The sequence below is a fragment of the Sturnus vulgaris genome, chromosome 21 (genome assembly GCF_052056855.1).
Source record: "Sturnus vulgaris isolate bStuVul1 chromosome 21, bStuVul1.hap1, whole genome shotgun sequence".
Lineage (NCBI taxonomy): Eukaryota > Metazoa > Chordata > Aves > Passeriformes > Sturnidae > Sturnus > Sturnus vulgaris.
In genome coordinates, this window is record NC_142263.1 from 4,337,767 (window position 1) to 4,363,083 (window position 25,317).

Below are 25,317 nucleotides of genomic sequence, written 5' to 3' on the forward strand. Positions count from 1 at the left end.
GTGTTTCATCAGGTCTTCAGACAAAAACCTCTGGTGCTTGTGGTGTGCAGAGGCTTTGAAGGCACCTTGCACTTTCGTGTTGCTTTCCCTGTGGCTGTTTTGAACTGCCAGCTGTGCAAGTGGCCATTTTTGGCTTCTCAGGAAAGCAGTGAGAATAGCAGAGACTTTTTACAGTAGCTCACAGCTAATGTATTTCTTGTCCTTTCTTCTATGGAGCTGTTATGAAGTGGCCTTTGAGTTTCTTGAGAGATTGATAAGGACATTAAATCTGTGTCAGGACGAGCCAGCAGGACACCAGCACCTTGTTGTGAAGGCTGACAGGAAAACACCATCCCAAGTGTCTGGTCCAGCTCTTTGGTATTCACCTGATGGCTTCTATTTTCTGCTGGTGGGTGTTTTATACGTGTGTTGCAGCTTCTGTTTGAGGTTCTTAAAATGCTTTTCATCTTTGCAGCTGGCTGCATGGTATCTCCAACTACAGAAGGAGGTCTTATCTTGCCCTTACAAATGATAAGATGTGTATCCAAGAGGTGATGTGTTCATGGTCCAGCAGGAAGCTCTGTTGCTGTGCACAGTCAGACAGATTTCCAGTTTTGGATCTTAAAAATGTATTTTTCACTGCTGGCTCTGTAAATGGGCTGTTAAAATTTCACCACGTGTGGGACCATAATTCAGTGTCCTGAGAGAAAAATACTAAACCAAACTGTCAGTGTGATTGTACAGGTCAGAATGGTTCCCATGTATGACCAATGCAAACCAAAATCCATCCTCCCTGTGAGCCCATGTTCACACACCACCAGCACACCTGGTCCAAAAGTGAGTCACTTCCTATTTTTATTCATTTATATACAAGTTCGGTTTTTCTTTTGTTACGAAGTATAATGCATTCTGCCTCATCTTATTTGCAAATATTTCTCATTTTCAAGTGGATCTATTTTTAAAACAGGACTCAAAACATATTTTTCAATAGCTAACAAATGTCTGCTCTGTTGTTTGTCTGTTGAATAGAGGTAAAATTTGTTCAGAGTTAGCTCTGAATTTTATTTTTTTTTTAGAATAATCAGCTTGTAATAAACAGGGAAAGATAGCTGCTTTCCTACCCAGGAACTGTCGTAATCCGCAACTTCTAACGATATTTCAGAAGGAAAAACTGTCTTCCCTCTGTCATGTGCAGCCACAAGGATTTCTGTAAGTCATGATTAAGATTTTAATTCAGGGCTTTTACAGAGTAAGTGTGGAGTGAGGGGAGATATGAAAATGAAGATCTTTGTGAAGCAGCCACAGGAGAGGGAACTGTTTCATGTTTCCTTTCCCCTTTGCCTAGGCAGCTGTTTGCTGTATGTAAGAAAAACTTCCTTTTCAGATCTGGGAAAGCAAGAAAGCTGAGAGGGAGGAATTCTGCCCGAGAGTGGCATGAGGAAGCTCACAATTCTTGCATGTCCTGTGTGGTGAAGTAAGGCCCAGAATTACAACCTTGTGCTTCTCCCACACATGGAACATGTAGGAAAGCTGTACATAACCCTGTTCCTGCTGAGGATGTTGAGGTTATAACTGCAGACTGTCCTCTATGGGAAAGGGGTCAATGTGTATTTTGGTTTCTTATCACTTGGACGCAGAAGGAAGTTGCATAAAGGATGGAGAATGTCTGTTGGTGGGAATGCATGGTACCTCCAGTGGGTATGTGTGAGCAGCATCCTGTAGTTTGGTAGAGGCTGGGCTGTTCTGGGTTTCCTTTGGATGGAAGTCATCTCAACTAATCTTAATTTTTCCTCATGTTCACATGAGAACAGGCACGCTCGTGTCTGTAAGTCTTGTTCCATATTTCAGAGCTGCTCTGATGTTGGAGATGCTGCTCGAGCATGTAGGAAGAAGTTGGGTTTAGTTTGCCCCGAGGATAATGGGTGCTTTGGAGGAAGGAATGTTTGTTTGTGCCTGACAATATCTTGTTGAGGAAAATGGGATCTTTTGTGAATGTTACAGCAGTGGGTAGGGAGCCTGTTTTGCATTTTGAAAATAAAAATGTAAGCCTCATATCCAGGGCAAGTTATTTTGATGGCAATGCCGTGTTTACCTGGCCTGTGCTCTTAGCTGCTGTGGTTCAACTGTAACATCTTTTGCTTCCTCCCTAAATATCCATGGAGCCTTATGCACCCATGAACATAGCAAGGATACATTCCAGGCTGTGGCTTCATCCCTGTTTTTCTCAGCAGTACAGCATGAAAAATTGGAAGTTGGAAGTTACCATATAAAAGGAGAAAGAAATTAATTAAAGGTCAGAGTGCTTTAGCGTAGTCAAAATTGAGAGGAGGCAGATACAAAGTTATTCAAATTGCTTTTGACTTCAGGCAGGTCGATTTTCCTATTTCTTGCATATGTTCCCATGGTAAAAGTAGTATCTCATCTGTCTCACAACTGACCACTATTATTTGTGTTTCAAGCACAGCCAGAAATCTTCATTTGAAGCTTTGGCCAAGCCCTACAATCGTCCTGACTTGTCTTTTCTACATCTTTCCTTCACTTTAGAAGTGGCCTGCAACACCTGGCAAGACCTACTTTATGCCTGTGTTGTCTGTCAGCTCCTGCCACGTTGCAGAATACAGAGTTAAATCTAAAAATACTCTTAAAAAGAGGTGAGGGCTTTGAGCAAAGTAAAGTAAGCCACTGATTTGGGTCATGAAGGGGAATTGATGCCTCTGGTTCTTCGTTGCAGCTTTCTTGAGCTAAGAAGTTCTGTTCTGAGCTGTGAAGGTGCAGAGGAGCAGAGGTGAGCAAGTGGTGCTCAGGATGGGGAAAGGTGATGTGTGTCCATTTGTCCCCAGGAGACTGCCCAGACCTTGACCTTGTAAGCCTGATGTGAGAAGTCAAGGTGGTGTTAAATGCTCTGCAGTTTCATTTGTCGTCACAGTCTTCAGTGAAAAAAAACTTCAGGTAGAAAACTGTCACCCACTGTTGTCCTTTAAACAAAGAATGACCATGGCATCAGGTGATTAAATGCTTCATCCAAAATTATGTCAGGAACCTGTGGTGAGCCAGATACTTCCCTCCATGGCTCCTGTCATAGACTAGTCCATCATCAGGAGACCACTGTTCTATCATAAATATGGTAAAAAAACGTGAAGCCAACTGTAAAAGGAGTCGTGTGCAATTTTTGCCTGTGTCAGAGTGGTTATGTGGGTTCAGTAATGTTTGTTAAGTGCTTCGATATGCTTTGGTGAAGGACAGAGTGTTAATAATTAAAATGGTAAAGAAGTTGTGGAGTAGCATGGGGTTTGATGATCGCTTTCTGGTCTGTTAGTTAACAAAAATGCAAAATATAAATGGACAAATCAGCAGGAATTGAGTTGAACACTCCCTTCCCCCAGCCACCTGCATGGGCTGAGCACAGAAAGCAGCTAATTGTCTGCTCTGCTGCAGAGATGAAAGAAGCTGGTCCTACAACAGGAAAGGCTATTGAACTGCATGAAGGTGGTAAATTACCAGCACTGAAAACCTTTTGAGTCAGTATCTTTACGTGCTCAAAAAGTACATTATTTGTACTGGTATTGACAGCGTTCAGGGGCTGATAAAACCAGCGTCTGGTGACGTGTATCTTATGTTTCAGTGCGTGTAATTAAGAGGTCTATAAAACTGAAACTTGTTTTTTGAAACTCTGCGCCATCGCCCTGTTTGGGTGTAGTTGAAGGGTGTGTTTGGTGAGGACGGGCCCTCATAATGGCTTTATCTTGGCCCAGCTAACGAGCTGTTTGTAGAACTGCTCTGATTTGCAGTGGGCAGACAGTAAAGCAGCCTCGTGTTTGTCCATTTTCCTGCTAGCAGTTCCATTTGCAGAGTGCAGGCAGGAGCAGGCTTCTTGCCAGCAACAGCTTCATTCAGATTAGGGCTTTAGTTCAATTATGTCCAATTAACTTTTATTGCAGATAGCAGTGATAATTACTTGCAAGTCAATTTTTTGGCTGTGGTTATCCCAAGGCTAAAGTCTGAGCTTGATGGATTTTAATAACTGAAGTGACGTATAGCTTTTCCTCTTTTTTTTTTTTCTTCTTCGGGCCTCAATTAGATGAAAGGTCAGAAGCTATGTAAAAATCCATCTTACAATTAAAGCCAACTGTTCTACTCCTCAGCAGATGCACAGTACTGTGTTTTAAAATAATCTCTTGGGACAGACCTAAAAAAAGGCTTTTTAAACTCTAAGATCATAACCTTGGGCTGGCTGCTGCTTTATCCGAGGAGTGAATTTGATGGAGCTGATGTCACACGTGGCAATACCTGAAGCCGAGAGCTGCCTCCTTGGCTTTTTTTTAGTACACTGCATCCTGTTCCAAATTGCTCACCTGGAAGCCTTTCAGTAGTAGCCTTTGGGCATGAGGAGTGTGATATGAGCAATATTCCATTTAAGTGCTGTTATCCCAAAGCTGCTTCCTTTCATTCCCTGTTGGGCGTTGCCATCCCAGCTCAGAGAGAGGAGCAGAGCTGTGCTATGGCTGCATTTAAATTCTCTCTGCCTTCCCCACCAAACCAATTTTGTTGCCTGAGTAACATTATAAATGGAGGTCAGCCTAAAAGGTGACGTGGTTTACAAGCAAAATCATAGTTAATTAAATGGCAAGAAGCAAAAATTGATTTTGATCGAAACTGTTGCAAGGGTTCCACAAAAGGTCCACCTGAATGCAGAAAGCCAAAGGTCCTGTGCTGGCAGGTGCTGACAGTGCACTCCCCCTGCTACAAAAGGCGAATTTCTATTGTTCAGTTTCCTATTTATTTATCCCCAAGTCCACTCGATGCTATTGTGATTTATTGCCATTTCAGAGGGCAACTTCTCTGCCCTCTTTTTTCTCAGTTTTCCATTTATAAAGCATTAAGAGGATGTGATACCAGCCGGTGATGAATACAGTGCTAGTTTGGTAATTTTCTTCCAGGAAACGCTAAGATTTATCTCTGGCTCTTCAGCAGTCCTGGGAAAGGACCATTCTGGTAAGTGCCCAAGAATAAAGGGCAGTTTTAGAGCTGGAAGAAGGCAGGAAGCCTGCAGGATGGGTCTAGACACTGTCAAGCAAAGCACGGCTGCCTGGAAGGAGTTGTATTGAATGCTGAGGTTGGCAGGAGGGTTCAATGTCTGCCGTTGACATGAACAAGTCTTTGAAATCCCTACATTTTAGGTTACTTCGGGAGAGGGAAAAGGAATTATTCTCCTTGGTGTTGAGCAGCCTGCCAGGGGGTAAATGAGACACTGAGTTTCCCTCGGAGCATGAAAATTGGCCAGGATTCAATTACGTTTCCTGGCAAGCTCTTGCAGACATTTGTACCAAAGAAACTTCACAGCCCCAGTTAGTTTTTGTTGTTGCCTGCAGCATTGATGTGTTCTGAACTTGGCATGTGCTGCGTGCGCTCGGGGGGTTGCCGTGAATCCCGCCCATGGCTCTGGAACTTCACAGTGGATATGGAACTTCATGGAACTACCTTGTGACTAAAGAGCAGGGGAGAAGCAAGGCAGAGCAGCCACCAGCCTTTAACAACCCTCACACTGAGGCTTTCGGGACCCCAGGGTGCTGGAAACTTGGAATAGTGTGGAGCTTTTTTTTCTGTGTGTGTGTGTGGGTGGATGCTCCCGCTTCCTCCTGGCCCCGGGGTTTGTGAACAAGCCCGCAGTTAATCGTGGAATTTCAAACATGCCTGTTTACTTTCAGGAACCTAACTTTAGACTTCACTGGCTTGCTTTCCTCTAAACCGGCTCAGTTTCCCATGTTTCAGTGGGCAGGGTGGTTTGTGGGGAGTTGTTTCCTTTGTGTTCTCACCCTGTAAATCCTCTCAGGAACTTCAGAGGTTGGTGTATCTAAAAACTTGGCAATACCTGGTCCATTTATGTGATGATGAAACTGTGATAGAAATTTCCTAGTAGTTGCTTTACATCTAGGTTTTACTCTCGGTTGAAGTACCCTTGATCTGAGAAGCACAGAGGCAATAAATACTAAAGGTTGAATATAATTCAGCAAATGTTACATTTTTAGGTTAAGAAAGGCAATATTGTGGTAAGTTCTGCTGGAACTGATTCCTAGCTCTGCAGGGGTGTCCCTGGGCAGTGGGTGGATGTGAGTTCTTCCATCCTGATGAGCCTTGTGGTGACAGGGGAGACTGTGCTGCCTGCACCAAAAAGCATCCTGATATGCAAGTAAGGCTGGATGTAATAGTCGTTGTGAAGATGTGCCAATTACCCTCAAATCCCAAGCACTGCAAATCCCTCTTAAGCTTAACATGCTTTGATTTAATTATTAATAAATCTTAGGAGAAAAAAAATCTGTTCGCATGTCTAAACCTGCTATTTTGTGGAGCATCCTGCAGTATGTGTGCTGTTAAGATTATATCCCGCAGCCAGATTAGATTAAAATCACTTCAAAGAGGGGTATTTATTTATTTATTCCAATCTAATGATTGTTTTCCTCTAGAGATATGCTTTATCTTTTTTTTATATATATATTTTCAAGACAGAGCTCGTTGTGCTGAGTTTGGCAGTGTACAGAATCTGTTTAAAATGCAGTTTAAAAACTGAGATTTTCATGGTTCACAGCCCTCCATGGCTGAGTGCCACAGCCTACTGGTCAGATCACTCTCCAGTTTGCAGCTGGCTGGTTTAGGTGACAGTGTGAGTGACCCTGGTACCCTCTCCATTCCAGTTCCCCAAGTAGCACACTATTCATTCTTGGAGGGGCTGGAGCTTTGCAAGTGCTGGTGCCCACACAAGTCACCACCATGGAGCCAGATCTGCTGGCGAGAAGTCCTGATGTGCCGAGTTCAGTTCATCTCCTGTTCTGGACTAAGTAGAAGTAATAAACCCAAGCAAGAGGTGCTGATGGGCCCAGCTGCCAATCCTGAGACAGGCAGTAGTGCTCACCTCAGTCCCAAATACAGGAGGGATTTCAGTTCATTTTAGCTGGTGGTGGCTTGGACTTGTCCATGCCAGCTCATGCTGGGGAAGAGTCAGGTCAGAAAGTAGTAGTCAGGTGCTGCGTATCTCAAAGGGAATAAATGTTAATTAATTTCTAACTAGAAACAACGAATGGGGTGCTTGTCAAGATATTTCAAATGTGTTTGTTTTCAAATACTGAGACCTCGATTATGGAAACTGGTATTGATTTCATAGAGGAGAAAAACTGAAGCAGGATTTTAATTATAATAAGAAATTCAGCAATGGAGTTATGGTCAGCACTTCTATACAAGTCTGAATTTCTTTTTCTAATGCTCAGCAGTGACCTAGATGTCATCAGTTCGTTTACTGCAAATCAAGCTAAAAGAGCGATTTTAGGCTTCCATTTCGAATTAGGTTTCCACTTCAAATTATTTTTGTAAGTCCAGTATTTCCTTTAAAATTATTATTGCAGCCTCAGTCTTTTATGAACCTTTGGCATTACCTAAAACGATTATCTGCCTGCGGGAACAACTTGCCTTTATAGCTCTCTCTAAAACATTGCTCTCCACACTGGAGCTAAAGCTTCTGTAAATACATGTTTTGACCTTCAAGGAAGCACTGCTGTCATGTAGCAGGAGCCTGGCTATTCCGAGGTGAATGCTGTGACCACTCCTAATCACTTGTTCTCTCTCCTAATGTGCCATTATCCTGTTTATTGCTGTGTGCACCTCGCTGGGGCACTTCAGCAAGAGGCTTTCTGAGAGCGTCACAGTTCAGGCTCTAATGAGCGTTAATGATGGAGCAGGTGAGCAAACCCTCCCCACATCTTGCTGCCAGAAATGCTGCTCCCTCAGAGCATGGCTGTGCTCTTTCAGGGCTGCACACAAACTTGCCATCAATTAAATAATGTTTTAGACACCGACCTCCTTCGACCTGCAGGGATGGGAAGTGAATCCTTGGTTGGCGTCAGACGTTATTGGAGTAAAAGGTGGATGCTCAGATGAATGTGGGAATAGTGTGATCTGTTTTTCTGTCTACAGTGAAGGCTCTTAATTTTGTTTGTCTGCTTTTCACTGAGAAATAGGTCTTGTTTGTGCCAACCTTCTGAAGTTGATGAAATGAGGAAAAAAGGAAAATACAATTATTATTTTTTTCTTGCTGACTGTGAGTGTTTCTGTTGCTTACTCAGGTAAAGCTCTGACAACTCACAGTGGTTTTGTCTTCTGATTAAAAGGAGCTGGATTCTTGTTTTGTCTTTTTAGTCTTGCTGGGCATGATTTGGGACGAGGAACTGCTGCCCACGAGCTGTTTGCAAAGTTTCACTGAATGTTGTGTATCCACAGTCACGACTGAATCTCATCTATAAAGGTTGAACAACTTTTCAGTTCCTCAAGCAATTCCTTGATATTGTGGATGTGACAGGTCTTCAGTCATCATTTCTGAAAGACTCCCAAGAATTCCATCTCCTTCAGAGAATCAGAAGAAAATCCAGGTTTAGGTTTATTTTACAAGGTTTTACATATCTTGGACTTTGGGCAGTGCAGATTGTTGCTGTCTCCTAGGAATGAAATGTAGAATGATCCAGACGTGCTCTGTTGGTGGCTGTGCTATCAACCCTGCACCTTGGTGAGGTTGTGTGTGTGTTTCTCACGGCACCAGGTCTGTGTTACTCTGCCTGGGAAGGGTGAATGGGCAACAGCCTGCATTGTCAGACTGGCATTCAGTGCCCAAAACTATTTTTGTTAGTCACAGTGGCACCCAGCAGGCTCAGTCAGCCACACTCAGCTTTGGACAGCACTCACTCAGTGAAGATGTGGAAGCTCTCATAAATTAATATTTGTATGAGATTTCTTGGCCGTTGGTTTAATTAACCTTTGCGTGTTGAGCTGAGGAGATGCATAAACATGGAGCTAATGAACTGTACACAGTGAGTAATTGCTGTGCTGCAGGAATTCTTGGAGTCCACGCTGTTCACTCCGTTGGTGCCAGCGTTCCATGGGCAGTCTGACCTGTGCTGGTGGTCTGAGGTGAGGTTTTGCATTCGAGTCTTTAAAAGGTCTCTGCAGAAATGTGCTGTTGGAGGTTTCTGGAGCATGAAGGTGGCAGTGCTGACAGTGCCACATCGCTGTCATCACATTGTTTGTGCCGTCTCAGCAGTGAGACTCTTGCAGAAGTGGCTTCTGAGACGTTTTGGCGGATGTGGCTTCTCATGTCTGGGCTCGAGCTTTCTCCTTCCCCCTCCTTTGATCTTCGAATGCCTCCCCAGTTGTTTTAATTGGGGTTTGTGAAACAATGACTGAGACTAAATCAGCTTACAAGCATTGAATCCTTCAACTCTTCCCATGTTTTGGAGGTCATATAACAAGCCCCAAAGCCTTTCTAGCTGTTCCATAGGTGTTTTGCTCTGTATAGCAGCACTGATGCTTGTGGACATCTGGACAAGGAGAAAAAAACTACTGATTTCTCCGGCTTGGTTCTGGCACCCTATTTCCCAGAAATTTCTGAAGTGCTGCAGTCAGGATTTGAGCAGGGGCTTGGACCACATGGCCTCTAGGGATCTTGTTCTGACTTAAATCTAATTCTAGTAACATTGGACACTTTGAGCCCCAGCTAGCTTTGTTGCTGGGATCTCTCTTTGCACAGCAGTGGTGGGATTTGAGAGGAGTTGTGCCATGTTTCTGTACAAAGAGCTTTAGTGCTCTATTTCAAGGTTTGATTTCTTAAATGCTGGACCAAACAGAAGAGGATGGTGGCACCTCTGCAGCCCCTTTGTGCACATCTTGCTGTTGTCTGCCCCACAGCAGCTCGGGTTAGCGAGTCTCTGCTGAAATGAAGGAAGTGTAGCCATTCATCTTTCAGCCTAATGGACCACAGAAATTACAAGCTGTAGCATGCAGCTTAATCTTGCCACAAGGCAGAGTGCTGCATACTTTGCCTTCAATTTATGCATGCCATGCCTTTTTGTTAAATGCAAAAGAGCAGTTGACAGGGTTTCTCCAGAGAAGTCGCCTTGGTGGATACCAGTGCATTTCAGCATAGTGAAATGAGTGATGGTGGTTTCTTTACCATTCATAACAACCACCTTTGAAATGTGAGGACAGAGCAATGGATTATTATCTGCGTGTCAAGCAGCAGAGAGTGAGGCAGCTATTTTGGTTTTAACCCTGCAGATGACCCAGTTCCTGAAGTATTTCCGTTGCCATTACGAGATGCAGTCAGGACTGGAGCAGTGGTTGTGCATCTGTGCTTGGTCAGGCCTTCACCCAGGGATGGCTCTTTGCCTCTTTCTTTTCTCTGTTCCTCCTTGTATTATAACTTTGAATTGTCTCTCTGTTGTTGCAGTGTGCAGAGGAGTGAATGCCCCATGTTGTGTTAGTGCCTGTCTGCCATGCTGGCCTGTCTGCCAGGACCAGGCGACCTCTCCTTTCAGCTTCTTTCTTACACGCAGATGAACACTGGACTTCAGAAATGTGAGTGATGTTTTGTCTGCAGGATGTGGTTAACTGTTAAATCTGGCTCTGGTACCGCTGGGACATAAACATTTAGGATACAGTGGAAAAATCTATTTAATGTAGAATCTTTCTTTTGTTACGCCTTCAAGGCATCTGTCAATAAAGGCTCTGAGAAACGGCTGTAGAGGTTCACATGTGTGCAGCTCCTCTGTTCCTGGCTCTGCAAAGGTTAATTTTAACCACAGCAGGATGCAGCAAGTGAGGTTCCTGTGAGATTTGTGCCTCTCTGCTGAAAAGGTTTTGTGCTAAAAGTGTGCCAGCTGATTTGCTTCTCAGCACAACTTTTTCCTCAGTCTTTTTCGTTTCCCTTCGTGCAATTACTCGTAGACACCAATAAAAGTTGGATCAGTTTAATGCAAACCTTTTGAGGTCAGCAGCTCTTGCTCTACATACCTGGGGCTTATACTGCAAATATTAGTGAGCTAGCCCAAATTACTAAAGTTCAAAGTTTCCGTCTTCTTTCTGATGTCTCTTTGGTGCCTCTGAAAATATGTCTGCAGAGTGCTCTGATAATTCTTTTTTGATAACTTCAGTCATTTTTTTCATAGTTGTACTGGTATTTTAAGAACAACTTGTGCTTGGGAATGTAAATTTACTGACTAGAGGTTTTTTAACTCTTACTCTGTCTCTCCTCTTTATCACTGAAGTAGCACATTGATTGTTTAGCTGAAATTTCAGAAATGCCAAGGTTTCTATGTAAGATCTGTGTACTTGGTTCTTAGGGCTGTGACCTGTCTCTTGTATTTGAAATGTGCATTGGGAGATCTCAGTTTGCTTTTAAACCCAAGTGATTTACAGTCCACTTGTAGCTAAATTGTTCATGTAGTGAGGCTTGTGATGCTACAGAAAATAAATAGAGAAGATAATTTTGCACTTAAGGGTGACCTGCTCATGATAGTGGGCCTGCCAGAAGTGACTGACATGGTTCACATACACACCTGAGCTCCCACCACAGCACTTCTGCTGACTCCATGGGCTTGGCAATTGTAATGACACTCAGCGACAATAAAAATCTTCACTCACCAAAGGACTGGTGATGGCATCAGACCGGGCATCCCCTCCTTTGTCTTTCCTCTTTCCTGTGTGAGCACTGCTGACAGCCTGTGGGGTGAGGATGTACCCAGGTCTGTGCATTGCGTGAGATTTCTTTGTCAGAGCTTAGTTCTGAAACCAAAATGTTGAGGTTCATGTGAGGGCAGCTGTGCATAAATCAGGTATTTGCTAATTACAGCTTTACAAGGCAACATGCTGGTATGTTGAGCAGTTTTCCTCACCTGATGGTACCTGATGCTGTTTCTCAGAGATCTGCAGATCCACGTGCTGAAAGCATTGCTGTGTCCTGCTCAGTGAAGAGCTTTGGGAACTGCATTTCAAAGAATTTAGGACATAAAGTAGCTGGCAGGCACGGGCTGGCAGTGGTAATGCTCAGCTGTTGGGTTTGTTCTGATTTATATGGAAGATGAGGCTGCTGGTACAGACCTCGCTCAGCCCTGCTGCAGATGTGGGCACGATTAATTGGTGCATTTCTCTTCTGCTGGAGATGCATGAGTAGCCCAGCCCCTGGCCAGGGCAGAGCTGAGTTAATGAGCATTTTTTAATGAACGGTGACTTGTGACTTTTGATGGGGGGTGGAAGCAGGCTGTAATAATAGTGCTGTTGCTTTTATAAGAGCTACAGAACTCCACAGGATTGCCTTTCTTCAGACTTACAGTGTTTGTATTAATAATTTTTAAGTGTAGTTTTCTGGATCAGACTTTTTATTAGTGCTTAAAAATCCATATCAGCTCAATTACATTTTTTTTCCATATTCATTCTCTAATAAGGGGCTTGTTCTTTCAAGTGGTTTGTGCAGTAGGAGTTTGGTAGATTAATATGCACATATTTATTCCTTTAAAAATTGATGACTAAAGGACTTCAAATTTCAGTATTTTTTGTTGAATTCCAGCTTGAGTTCAGGCTAACCCTGGAATTCATCCTTTTCCACACAGAGGATTTCTCACTGGCCCAGTATTGATACTCTCACCTTCCTCCCAGTGACTCCAGTATAAACTTGGACTAATCAATTGGGATATTTGAGGCAAGATTGTTCAGACTGTGTCTGCAGCTGGTATTGGACATAGCAGCAGTGCCAAACCTTCTGGGCAGAAAAAAAGGTCATTTTTCTGTGACAGTGATGCAAAATCAAGTGAAAGGTGCTCCTTAAGAAGTATTTTAGTGGAAATGGACATCAGAGAAAAGGAAATTGGACTGAATATGGGATCATCACCTAAACTGAGTCTTTTTGGGAGGGTTCTTTTTGTAAACCCTTTAGAGAAACTGCTGAAATTGAGGGTTTTATGCAGAAGGTGGGCACAGCTGGTTCTGGCTTGTCCCAGTGCAGGAGCTCTCGTTAGGGTAGCAATCCTGAAGGCCTGTTTGTATTCTGTTTAATGATAATGAAAATTTAACCATAGGCGGCTTTTAAAAGCAGTGGGTTTTAAAGTCTTAATGTGAAATGCACTTAAAAGATGTTCCATTAGTGCTGAGGTGAGGCAGGGAAATCTGTCTCATTCCATGACAAAAATAGCTCCAGTGGTGAGACCAGGAGTGTGACCAGAGGAATCGGTTGCCACAGGATTAGCAGGAGTTGTGAACTTGCAGCTCATCAGTTTATTGGGGTAATTGCTCATATGCACAGCTTTGCCTTATAATAAACAAGAAATAATTACTTTTCAATAAAGGTATTCTGCCTTGCATTCACCATTAGGGAGCTTCCTGGAGCTCATCCCATTGCTTTCCTAATGAAGCTTCTTCCTCTGCTGTTGCCTCATCATTTTTATTATGGCCTGATCTGGAATTCTTGCTCTTGCACACAAATGATGATATTCAAATACCAGACCATTCTAGCAGGTTTTCCATTCACTTAGTTACCCGAACTGTTTGTTCTTTATTGATTTGTAGGGTATTTGTATGGGATATTCAGATTTTTGTTCACCGTGTAATGCCTTTCTCGTAATATTTTACTGCCTTAATTATTACAGTCATGGAATCTTGCCTGTGGAACTACTAGCAAAGCACATTGGGGCATTCAGAAATGCATCACCTTCAGGCCTGAGTAACATGGCTGAGTTAGCCTGGAGTAAAAGGAGCATCATTTTACCTGTACATAAACCAGTGCTGTTTGGTAGGGTGGTTGGGTTCAGAAGATCCCATCCAAGGGATTTAAAAGATGGTTTGCCTTTGGTAGGGTGCCAGACTTGATGCTGGGGTTTCGTTTAACTGAGAGGTTATTTTTCAGAGGAAGGAGTTCTTCCATGTTTGGGAGTAGAGGTGTGTCTCACTGATGGCTGCAGCCTGTTCAAACACCCGTGTTTTAGCTGCTTCCTGAAACTAATGTGTAACAGAAAAACAGATTATTGGATAAGAGAATATTCAGTGTGTCTGTGTAGTGTTTATATTTAATTTGCTGATTTGGTTATAGCAATGTAAACCACGCTGAGAAATTTTGATGGCAGAGTTGTCTTGAAGTATCTCCTTAATTTTTCATCTGAAAATAGATATGACAGTGTCTGCAAGCATAACATAAAACATAACACACACAGGTATGGGATTCTTTGTCCTTTGGTTCTCTGGTTCATGCAGAGTTGCCAGGGTCATGTCTTGGGGAAGAAACAGATCTTAATGAGCATGGGCAATGCTAAAAATAAAGGTTGAGAGTTCATGAAGGCCTTGGCTTTTGAAGCAAGGTAATACTGGCAAATGCCATTCGGAGGCTCTCCTCTCTGTTAGGAGCACAGCAGCTCGCTCAAAAGGGCAGATATGAACCACCTGCCTGCAGAGACAGGTACAGGGATGTGCACAGAGAGGATGTTTGGGTTACTGTTTCCTTTGATGAAGAGAAAGGGATGATCTGTGCCAGTGTGTGGACAGCACAGGGAGTACAGGTATAACTGGCGCCGTGGTACGAGCTGTGCTGGAGATGGAACACAAACTGCTCATAAAGCTTCTTATTTCACAAAAGATATTTTTAATACTTCTATAATTAACCTTTCTTTTGGTATCCATTCTATTTTCCATTTTCTGACCTTTCTTTTCTGAAAGCGAGAGCTCTTAAAGCAGAGCTGCTTTCCCTCACCTGTGACAACGGGGAGCTGCAGGATGCAAAGAGAGAAGTGGCTGGTACTCATCTTTTGGAGGCAATTTGCTTGAAAGAGTCAGGCGTGGATTTTCAAGAGGAAGGGCTGTTTGCCTGGGAGCAGCAAACTCTTTGCTGGAGCATTAAATTTCCTTGGGTCAGAGGGCCACATATGGGGCTGGGGTGCTCTTGTATGGCTGCCACATTCCCTGTTCTCAACACAGCAAATAGCACAGGGATGCTGAAAATTTTAGGAAAAAAGGGTGGGCATATTTTTCCAGTGAACTGTTTGCAAGGTGAGAGGGGGGGAAAAATCAAGCAAAAGCTAAATTGGATTGTCAAAGCTGCAAGTCATTATTTGAAGATTATAAAATCAGCAGGAGTCCCATGGGAGTTAGGCAGCAGAGTTGTGGTGGGAAACAGCCCAACTCTCTGCTTGGAATATAATTACGGCAAGAGACACACACACATTTCCCTAGATTTCTGAAGTTCTTTGCAGAAGCAGTTGGGACTTGTGAGCCAGGTAGGTATCTGGTAAATCAGAGGAAGTGAAACCACACCTCTGTCTCCAGAAGCCTTTTGTCTCTGTCTGGGGAGCAGCATGTTTTTAATCCTGCGAGGTAATCACATCATTTTGCCGTGTGATGTGGGGTTGTCGTCCTGAGCAAGGTGCCACCCTGAAAAGTCATCTGAAGAAATAATTGCAGGCCATAAAATAATCAGCCTCCTTCCATTTGCTGAGCTTGGGCCGACAAGAGCTTCCTAATGCACAGAGAGACACTTCCAAGTGCTTTCAGATGTCAGCACCTAGGAAAGGAGTGGGGTGTAAATGGAGGCTTAAGCTGAAGCTTTGATGTGGATTGGGTTTGCAGGGCAAGGCTTTGGTAGTGGGGGGATGCAGGAGCTGCTTTAAAACTTCCCCCATTCCTGATGGAGCCAATGCCAGCTGGCTCCAGGGCAGACACTCTGCTGGAACAACGGATTTAAGAAGGGGGAAAAACCTGCACAGCTGCAGCTGGAGAGAGGAGTGAGAATATGTGAGAGGAAGAGCTCTGTACAGACCCCCAGGGCACTGCAGAAGGAGGGGGAGAAGTGCTCCAGGCACTGGAGCAAAGATTCCCATGCAGCCCACGGTGAGGCAGCTGTGTCCATCTCCCTGTGCTATGGAGGTGGAGAAAATCAGGAGTGAAGTTGAGCCTGGGAAGAAGGGAGGGGTGGAAGGAAGGCCTTTTAAGATTTGGTTTTATTTCTCATTACCCTACTCTGATTGGATTGGTAATAAATTAAACTAATTTCCCCGAGTCTGTTTTGCCCATGACAGTAGTTGGTGAGTGATATCTCCCCTTCCTTTTTCTGACCCTGTGTTTTTTCTTCCCTGCCCTGCTGAGGAAGGGAGTGACAGAGCAGCTTTGGGGGCACCTGGTGCCCAGCCAGGGTCAGACCACCACAGTATGGTTCCTATCTCAGGATTACAGGGGCTTCATGTTTAATTCATATCTTTCTGAATTTGTATTCCATGGTAAAAATACCAAGAATGGTTTGAAGAGCTATGGGGAGGCAGCTTAAATTAAGAGAATAAAAACCTCACTGCAAGCCGTGAGGAATATTTCAGCTGGAGACAATTTGATGTTTATAACACGTTACCTGTTTTTGTCCAACTGCAAACATACTCTGATGAGAACATGGTTTTGTTTTGCTCCCCTGGGCAGTTCTTGCCTTAAGCTGAACTGGGGCTTGTGTTGGTCACCAGGTAATAAAGGGAATGAGATATCTGCTTCATGACCCGCTGGTCTGGCAGGATGAAGTTTTCTTGCCTCTTGAATCCTTGGAGATTTTCTACCCTTGTTGTGTGACTGTCTTGCCCTGGGGTTGATCCCTTGCTTACCAGAACTGACAAATTTCCTTTCTCCACAGGGGACACTACACAGAAAATGAGATCTGCACAGTATCCTACCCCAGCAGAATTGGATGCTTATGCTAAGAAGGTCGCCAACAATCCACTGACTATAAAAATCTTTCCAAACAGCGTCAAGGTTCCCCAGAGGAAACACATACGCCGTACTGTGAACGGACTCGATACTTCGGGCCAGAGGTACAGCCCCTACCCATCTCAGGCCACCACGAAAACGGGCCTGCTGGCCATAGTGAAATCCCCAGCGAAAGGAATCATCAAGGACTTTGACGGGACGCGGGCGCGCCTGCTGCCGGAGGCGATGATGAACCCCCCCTCCACGCCGTACGTTGCACCAAGCACTTTATCCCACCCGCAGGCGCTCGCTCGCCAGCAGGCTCTCCAGCATGCACAGACTTTGCCGCACCCCCAGAGCATCCCGCAGCACCCTCAGGGTATTCCACAGCCACCCAGCTTACCGCACCCTCAGGGGATCCCGCAGGCGCTGCCGCACCCGCAGAACATGCAGCAGCCGCAGGGCTTGCAGCACCCTCAGACCATGGCACACCAGACCCTGCAGCACGCCCCGAATCCGCTGCTGCAGCCGGGTTTACATGGAGGCAGAAAGATGCCGGATGCAGACGCGCCGCCGAATGTGACCGTGTCTACCTCAACCATTCCCCTCTCTATGGCTGCCACCCTGCAGCAGAACCAGCCACCGGACCTGAGCAGCATTGTGCACCAGATTAACCAGTTCTGCCAGGCCAGAGCTGGCATTAGCACTACCTCAGTGTGTGAGGGACAGATTGCAAACCCCAGCCCTATAAGTCGCAACCTGCTTATCAATGCAAGTACCAGGGTATCTACTCACAATGTCCCTACACCCATGCCTTCCTGTGTAGTAAACCCTGTCGACCATGCTGCTGCTGCTATTCCTCCTGCCTCTGTTAATGTGCCCATGGTCAATATTAACAGGGTGCCACCCGCCTACCAGAACGAAATCAAATCGGTTGCGTGGAACCAGCACCAGCTTGCACATCTGCAGCAAATGTGTGGGGATGCTGCTGGGCCTGCTGGACTCGCAGGGAAGCACCCTCAGAGAGAGATTGCAGGGCAGAGTTTCCCTGGCAAAACCTCCAACTATCCTCAAGAACTGTGCATGGGCCAGTCCTTCAGCTTGAAGCCCCCCATCGAGAAGCCTACGCCTTCTCCGCCTGTGAACGGGTTGCAGGGACCTTTGCCATATACCAATGGGCACTATTTCCAGCCCCTCTGGAATAACATTCTGCCCACGCCCAACAGTGACAGCTCTGGGTCCCAGGACCTCGCCATGCCTTTCCACGGGGGACAGCCAGCGGGAGCTCCGCTGGATTGTGCAGGAGGAACTCATTACCGAGCTGGAGCTGGCCCATCCAGCCAGAATAATGTGATGCAGACCATGGATTACCTAAGTGGGGACTTCCAGCAGTCCTGCTTCCGAGACCAGAGCATGGCCGTGCTGGGAAAAGTCCATCGGCCTCCCATGAACCGAGCACCTGAACCAACCGATAGTCGAAATCTTCATATTCAACACCCAGGGTATAGATAGGCTGCAGTCACTTTCACAGACAAAAAAAAAAAAAAATTATAGGTTTTAGTCTTAATTTTAATTAATAAGCAAGGCGTTTTTAACTTGCAAACTTGTGTGATCATTATAGTACCCCTTGGAAGAAGACATACTGTATATTTAAAGAGCTTTGCTTACATGTTATCTCTCTCCTTTATGCATCAAATATTCAACATGCCTTTTGTGTCAAAGAATTTCATTACACTACTTCACTCCACAGCTGTTTCCTCACCGCAGAGTCCCCCTTTGTGCAGCTTTTTTTTTTTTTTGGCCTTCTGCTGAGCAGCTCCTCGCTGGACTGAGGTTGAGTTGCTGCAGGGTTTAGCAGCCGCATCTGTTCTCCAGCCCCGGCGAGAGCGAGGTAGCGTAGCTGCTTCCATTTCCATCTCAATTTCCTCACAAGATTAAGAGCAACAGAATTTTGTCAGGGAGTAGGGCTTATTTTCAACTCGAAAGCCCATTTCATTAATGCATTAAACATTGACCATTTGCACTGTCTAGAGGCCTGTGTAATTGAAAAAGAGCCTACGTTTGGAAAGAGCCAGCTAGGGGTATGTATTTAGGCTTTAATAGAGGGAAAAGCTTTTCAGCTGTTTCTTGCCCACGTTTATCATTTAGACTTTGTCCAAAGTCAAAAGTCTCTGGCAGATTTTTCTGATACTTTCTGTTTTCTGGACAGGGTATGGAGGAGGGGAACAGTGGGTTTGGGATGAAGGCAGCCACAGGGAGCTGCCTTTCTTCGTGTTCCCTCTCCCCACTGCCCTTCCATCAGCCTCAAAGCTCACGTTGTCTGAATCCCTCGCTGCTAGGAGTCTGGCCAGCCTCATGTGAAGGGAATCCAGACCCACTCACGACTCCAAAAAGGGTTCAGCCACTTCTCTGGAAGCTGAAATAACTGTCAGGGTGAGGAGATGCAGCTCAGCCCATCCCCAGTGCAGTGAGCGCAGTCCCACTGTGGGATGGGAGCTGCTTGGTCTGAATCAAAGCTCCTCTCACAAGCCACTGTGGGATTGACAGTCCCCTGTTCCTCTCCATCAAAACACCCCAGCGGATTTAATGGAACAATTCTTCTCCCTGGGAATTAGTGAAGCTATTTATAACATCCCTTTTTCCCAGGGTCTCGGTGCCTAACTCCTTCTGTTCCTTCCCCACGTCACTTCCAGCAGCCAGTTGAGTCAGTGACTGTAGGACACTAACTACTGGGTAACCTCAGCATCTTGTTCTCCTCAGTGTACCAAAACATCCCTTTCCTTTCTAACAGCCGAATTTATTGTAAGTAGAAAATTCCTCATCTCTGTTAACGAGACTAATACTTGAACATAATGATCACAATCAAGTTTGGAAATTAAAAAAAAAAAAAAAAAAAAAGAAGAAAAATTTAAAAAAATAAATGCATTGATTCTTTCTATGTACACTGGCTAAAAAATATTGCTCTACACTGTAACTTTTAAGTGTAATATTTCTGTATGAATGTCGCCTGGTAGTGTGGGTTTGAGTAGCATTGTGTATGGGTGAACCCACTGGCCTCTGCCATCCACTGGCCTCCCTCACAGCCCTTGGAAAAACAAAGCCTTAAGTATTTGCTCCTTGAACTTTCCTTAACGAGCATGGTTTAAAAAAATCTTAAAGACATCATACAAAATTTAAAAAAAACAAAAAAAATGAAAAAAAAAAAAGTTTTGAAGTGACGTCATAGTTGGCTAGAGATTCTTAAAAGTTTTTCGTAAATGGGAAAATTAGAAAACATTTATTTGTATTTTTTTAATTTAGAATGTGTAGTCCTGGGCTGTAACAAATATTTAGGTTTCAAAGCTTAGCAGAGTACGTTTCTGACTCCTTGCGTAAGTTAGTACACTTATATCATGTCATTATTTAAATTCTTTTAAGTGTACTATAACCCGTTCTTTAGTGGTAACTCCTGAGCAAAGTTAAGCAATTTGACTAAAGACAGATTAAATTATGTGTTGGCTTGTGTTGCCTTATATTTAAAAAAAGGAAAAATTGCCTGATTGTGTTATGCCAAATGATAGCAACATGAAGTCCTAATTTATTGTTTATAATCGTATTCCTGCAGTCTTTGTGAAAACTGGTAAATATACATCTATGAAAGAAAGAAAATCCTGAGGCTTTTCATGCAATATTTTTCTGAATCCATTCTGTTGGAGCCAGAGTTCGAGTCTGAAGCTGCTTCCCCTACAGTCACCCCATCGTCTTCCCCATCCCAAACCCAACCCCAGCGAGGGCTGTGCTCTGACCTCACCCCTCCCTGCCCAGTCAGTCACTGTAAGGTGTTCTGCTACCTGAGTCTGTTCCTTTTTACTAAATAAAACCTTGGCCTCTCCTCTGTTCCTTAGCCTGCTCCAAATCTTAACCCAGACTGTTACTAAAAGCTAATTTTTAACTCCTGCTCTTCTCCTGAGAGCCTGAGCAGAGTCCTGTGCTGTGGTGGTGGTTGCCTGGGAGGTGTTTGGTGGTGTTGGCAGCACGCTGTGAGTTTTTGGGGACTGTTCTGCACAGGTACAGCCACGACCTCCGAGGCTTTGCCCCGGTACAGCAGGACCGGGAAGCAAAAATCCTGCTGAGACTCATCCAGGTGGGACATTGCTTGAAAAAATAAGAATCATTTTACTATTAAAATATACTGAAACCTTTCCTTTTGGTCTGGGAGTGAGATTTTTCTTTGAACCAACCCTTTTCACCTCTGCAGCGGCCCTGTTGTGATGGGCTCTCCATCCTTCCCTGCTCACCCCTAAAGAGAAGCACTGTCCTGCTTCATTCCCAGGTGGGATGTTGGGAGCAAAGGTTGGTGTAGGTGCCCAGGGTGGGGGTCTGGCTGTGGCACTGTCACCAGAGGGAGGAAGGGAAGAGCCCTGTGGTGCTTTGTGTGGTTGGAGCTGTGCCCTGCTCTCCTGGAAATGTGGAAAAAACTCCTGTGGTTTTTTTCTGCCTGGTGCAGAATTGATTTGAACCAAAAGGCCAGGACTGTTCCTTCGCCCTGGGCTCTCCCAGGATCCTTTTGTGGGTGGTCACCAACCTTTGGGGCTCCCACTGCTACTCCTCTTGCATTTCTGTCCATCCATGGGTCAGTGCTTTCCCCACCCCTGACTCCAGCACAAGGCTCTGCTCCCTGCTGGATCTTGGGTGCCTGCTCTGCTCCTTGAGGAATGAGTGAAGCTCAGTTGTTTCCTGAGCTCCTTGCCCTCCTCAGCAGCATCCTCCCCATCCCCACACCACTTCAGAATCTCGAGGTGGACATTAGGAAGATCCTGGGAAGGATAAACAGGAATGTGGTGTGAATCCTTCCACAGGGAATCTGTGTCCTGTGTTCGGAGCAGAAGCTTTGCAGCTGTTCAGCCACAAGCCCAGTTTGTTACAGCCCAAAGTGAACATTCTATAAAAGACACTGGTGAGTTTTCTTTAAGCTTTCCATGTCAGATGTCTCCGGGGGCCTCGGCTGCTCCCGTGGAAACCAAACAGAGCTGTTCACTGGGGATCACTGGGGAGGGAACTGGGAATTGCTGCTGTATCTCATTAAACCACAAGACTGATTAAAAAGGCTGCTGCTTCTGTGCTACGGGTACCAATTAGAATTTTCTTTATTATTATTATTTTGTCCACAGGAAAAATAAAAAAAGAGATCTGGTCCCTTTGCCCCTTCTGCTGGTTTTATGCAGTGTGAGTGTGTGGGGCTTGGGTTGTCCCAGAGGGAATTTGGGGAAGGGTCTCCATGGGTTTCTGGGATGGGAATGTATCAGGCAGAATCTGGCTGCTGCTCCAATAAGATGGAAGGTTTGGGAAAAACAGAAAGAATCTCAGATGGGTGCTGAAATAATGGTTAAAAATAGGAGTTGAAGAGGGGGTTTGAGTCCTGCCAAAATTTTAAAGGGAATTTGTAACACTTGTGGTCACCTTCCAGAAGATGGGACCTGACAGGGATTCCTCCCCTGTCCCAGGATTGTACATCTCATTTAATCTTTGCTTCCATCTCTCAGGACAAAACTCCAACCCCATCTCCTGTGCTCACTGCAAACATGAGTGTCAAAATCCCTCTTTCCTACTGTTCCCATTGTTCCCCATAAACTATGGACATTTGGTTCCCACATGGTTTTCCTGGAATTCGGGCTAAACCAGGCAGCTAAGCCTGGCTGAGCTTAGGCAGGAAGAGCTGTTTGCCCACAGGCACCACTGCATCCCTCTCCAGCATCCGGAAATTCCAACAGCAGCCACTCCATCCATCAGAGCTTCAAGATCCTCTTCTCCTTTGACTCGAAGCTTCTTTGGCATCTTCCTTCTTCATCCATCCCTCCAACAGGAGCAATCTCTTCTGCAAGGAGCTTTTAGGAGACTTTCTCATCCTGTCTGCAGCCAGTTGGACCTGGAGCAAGGATCTGGTGGAAAAAGATCCAGCAGGGACCTGGTGTGAGCAGCTGCTGCCTCCACCGAGGAATCACCTGCAGCCACAGCTAAGCTGAAGGCTTTGAGTAAAATCCAACACTTTAAAACTTCTCCTTTGGGGCCAAATAGGTTTTTCTTCCAAAGATTTTGACCCAAGGTAGGCAACACCCAGATGTTCTCTGCAAACTCCAGCAGCTCTGTGATGTTTGGAGAGGAGCAACACTGGGGATGCTGCAAAAATTCAGAGCTGAAAAAAATCCTGCTCCATGTGAGGTCCTGGAGGGTCCAGAGAGTGGAGGAGCCAAGGAAAGGGGCACATTGTGCTCAGCTGCTGCAGGAGCACACGTTGGACTCCCTCCAGCAAGAGCCGCCTTTCGGATGCTCTTCAATGTTCAGCCAGAGCCAAATTGCGATAAAATTACTGGAGTGTTTTATCTGCTTAGTTTAAGTTAATTTCAAAGCAATTGGGTACAGGTTGTTGATTCTGCTGGGGTGGTTGCAAGCTTGAGAGATGTACCAACAGTGAAGTGAAATTGCACCAAAAAGCTGCTCTGAAATCCTGTCAACTTTCACTGCCCTCAAACCCCTCACAATTCTGGGGACAAATGGGGAGGGAAGGGGCCCAGATGAGTCTTTAATAAAGGATGTGCAAAGCAAATTTTTCTCACATTTTTCTCCCTATACGATATCAATATTCATTGCATCAAGAATCAGCTCAAGTCAGGGCTCTATGGTGTTGAGCAGATGAAGTGATTTTGCCAAAAATCCTCCCCGTCTACAATCCCAGAGATTAAAAAGGTTTGGGTGTTATTTAGGGAATCTCCACTCTGGTGGGGGTCTTACACAGGCAAAGTGCCCTCCAGGTGGAGTCTCCCTCGATTTTTTGGGTATTTAATAAGATTTTCCTCTCCTGAGCATCTTCTGGAAGTTCCTTCCATGTCCCAGCAATGTTGGAACAAAGGAGCAGGGAGTGAGTTGCCAGCACAAACCTTCAGCACAAACCCTCAAACCAACAAGTTGCCGGGAAGTTTATTTTTAAACTTGATATTTGAGGCTAAATTTAGTAGGAAAAATCGATTTGTCTCCCTCTCCTCCGTGAGCATTGAGAACATCTCCCCCCTCCTGCTCCTCTGCAGCCCCAGCCCTGGCGGGGAATCGCTGCCGCGTTCCCTGGGAACTGAAGGTTAAGAGGTGCTCCAAGATCCGGCTGACATTTCCAGATAAATGTGCCAGGTAAACGGAGCCGGAGTGCAGCATCCACAACACATCCCATAAACAGGGCTGGAAAGGGGCAGGAAAAGGGGAAAAATCAGCCCAAGCAGGGAAAGCAGAGTTGGGAGTTCCCTCCAAGCTCCCAGGGGTTTTTTTTCCTCCTTCTTTGCTTCCCTGAGCTCATCCAGGAGCTGCTGCCAGGCTTCCTCCAGCAGAGCTTCCCACTTTTAGTTTATAAATTATATATGGATTTTGATTTCATTTGATTTCTTTTAAACTGGTTGGAACAAAGGGTTGCCAACGCCCTGTGTGTGGCCTGGTCAGAGGGACAGAGCTCTCCTTGTACTCTGTGTATGGGGAGTGTGTATATATACACACACAAATAAAAATATAGAAATAAAATGTACGTAATAAATAAATATAAAATATAAAAAATAAAAAATAAAAAAATATAGAAAATATAAAATATAAACTGCAATATAAGGATAAAAATTATAAACAGCTATTAAATATAAATTAAACGCATGATAAATATGAAGTACGGAAGATGTGTAAATACACAGATAAAATTTCTATACTATAAAATTATGTAATACAAAATGCTAAAATATTATGTAATGCAATTATATTGATATATGAAATTTGATACAATAATATAAATATACTAATATATATTTTTGATATATATAATAAATATATATTATAGTATATAATATATTGAATTTAAAATATTTTTAAGTATTATATATAACGTATATATTAACTATAAAATAAAAAAATAAGCATAAATGTGTAAGAACAAAATGCATATTTAATACAAATTATAACAATTTGTTAATGTAATAATTATAATTATTAGAATAGTAGTAATGATTATTATAATTATTATTCATTAATATCAATTATAAGGCTATAAATGTCTATTAACACCTTCCCCTGCCCTCGGTCCCCACGCGGCGGCGCCACCGAGCCGAGCACCGGGCGGGGAGGGGGACACGGGGACACCGGGATGGGCTGGAACCGGGCACCGGGATGGGCTGGAACCGGGCACCAGTGCGGGCCAGCACGCGTCACCAGCATGGGCCGGCACTGGACATTAACACACGGGTGGCACTGGGCACCAGTATGGGCTCGTATGGGTCACCAGTATGGGCTGGCACTGGGCACCAGTACAGGCTGATACTGGGGACACCAGGCACCAGTAAGGGCAGAACTGTCCATCATCAGGGGCCAGCATCAGAAATCAAAATGGGGCTGGCACTTGGCACCAGGGTGGGGTGACACTGGGTGCCAGTGTGGACACCAGTACAGGCTGGCACTGGGCACCACAGCGGGCTGGTGTCAGATACCAGTCTGGTGGCCCAGTATGGGCTGGCACGGAGCACCAGTATGGACCAGCATTTCGCTCCACTGCAGGACTGGCACTGGGCACCAGTACAAGCTGGCACTGGGCAGTGCTGTGGGCCCATCCTGGGCACCAGTTTGGGCAGGAACTGGGCACTGGTACAGGCTGGTACTGGGTACCAGCAAGGACAGGGACATTGCCCAGGGCCGCAGGGGCTGCCACACCGGGCTGGGACCTGCTCAGGGGGACATTGCTGGGGGGGAAGACGGGGTATGGGGACACCCCCGGCAGTGCTGCTCCCCCAGCCCAGCCAGGGCCGCAGGGTGCAGCTAATTAGGGGC

The 25,317-nt window shown here is 45.0% G+C and overlaps 1 protein-coding gene across 4 annotated transcripts in view; it reads left to right on the forward strand.

Moving 5' to 3' along the window:
* The window catches only part of FAM222B (family with sequence similarity 222 member B), a 36,379-nt gene extending 15,703 nt beyond the window's left edge, over nt 1-20,676 (forward strand). For 2 of the 4 annotated variants that reach the window (XM_014876530.2, XM_014876531.2), the window contains exons 2-3: nt 10,244-10,371; nt 16,442-20,676. In XM_014876530.2, coding sequence (XP_014732016.1) covers nt 10,290-10,371; nt 16,442-18,006 — 1,647 coding nt within the window. In that variant the 5' untranslated portion in view covers nt 10,244-10,289 and the 3' untranslated portion in view covers nt 18,007-20,676. The remainder of the gene's footprint in view (nt 1-10,243; nt 10,372-16,441) is intronic. The other 2 variants (XM_088176832.1, XM_014876532.2) reach the window with 1 other exon arrangement.
* The last annotated feature ends 4,641 nt before the right edge of the window (nt 20,677-25,317 follow it).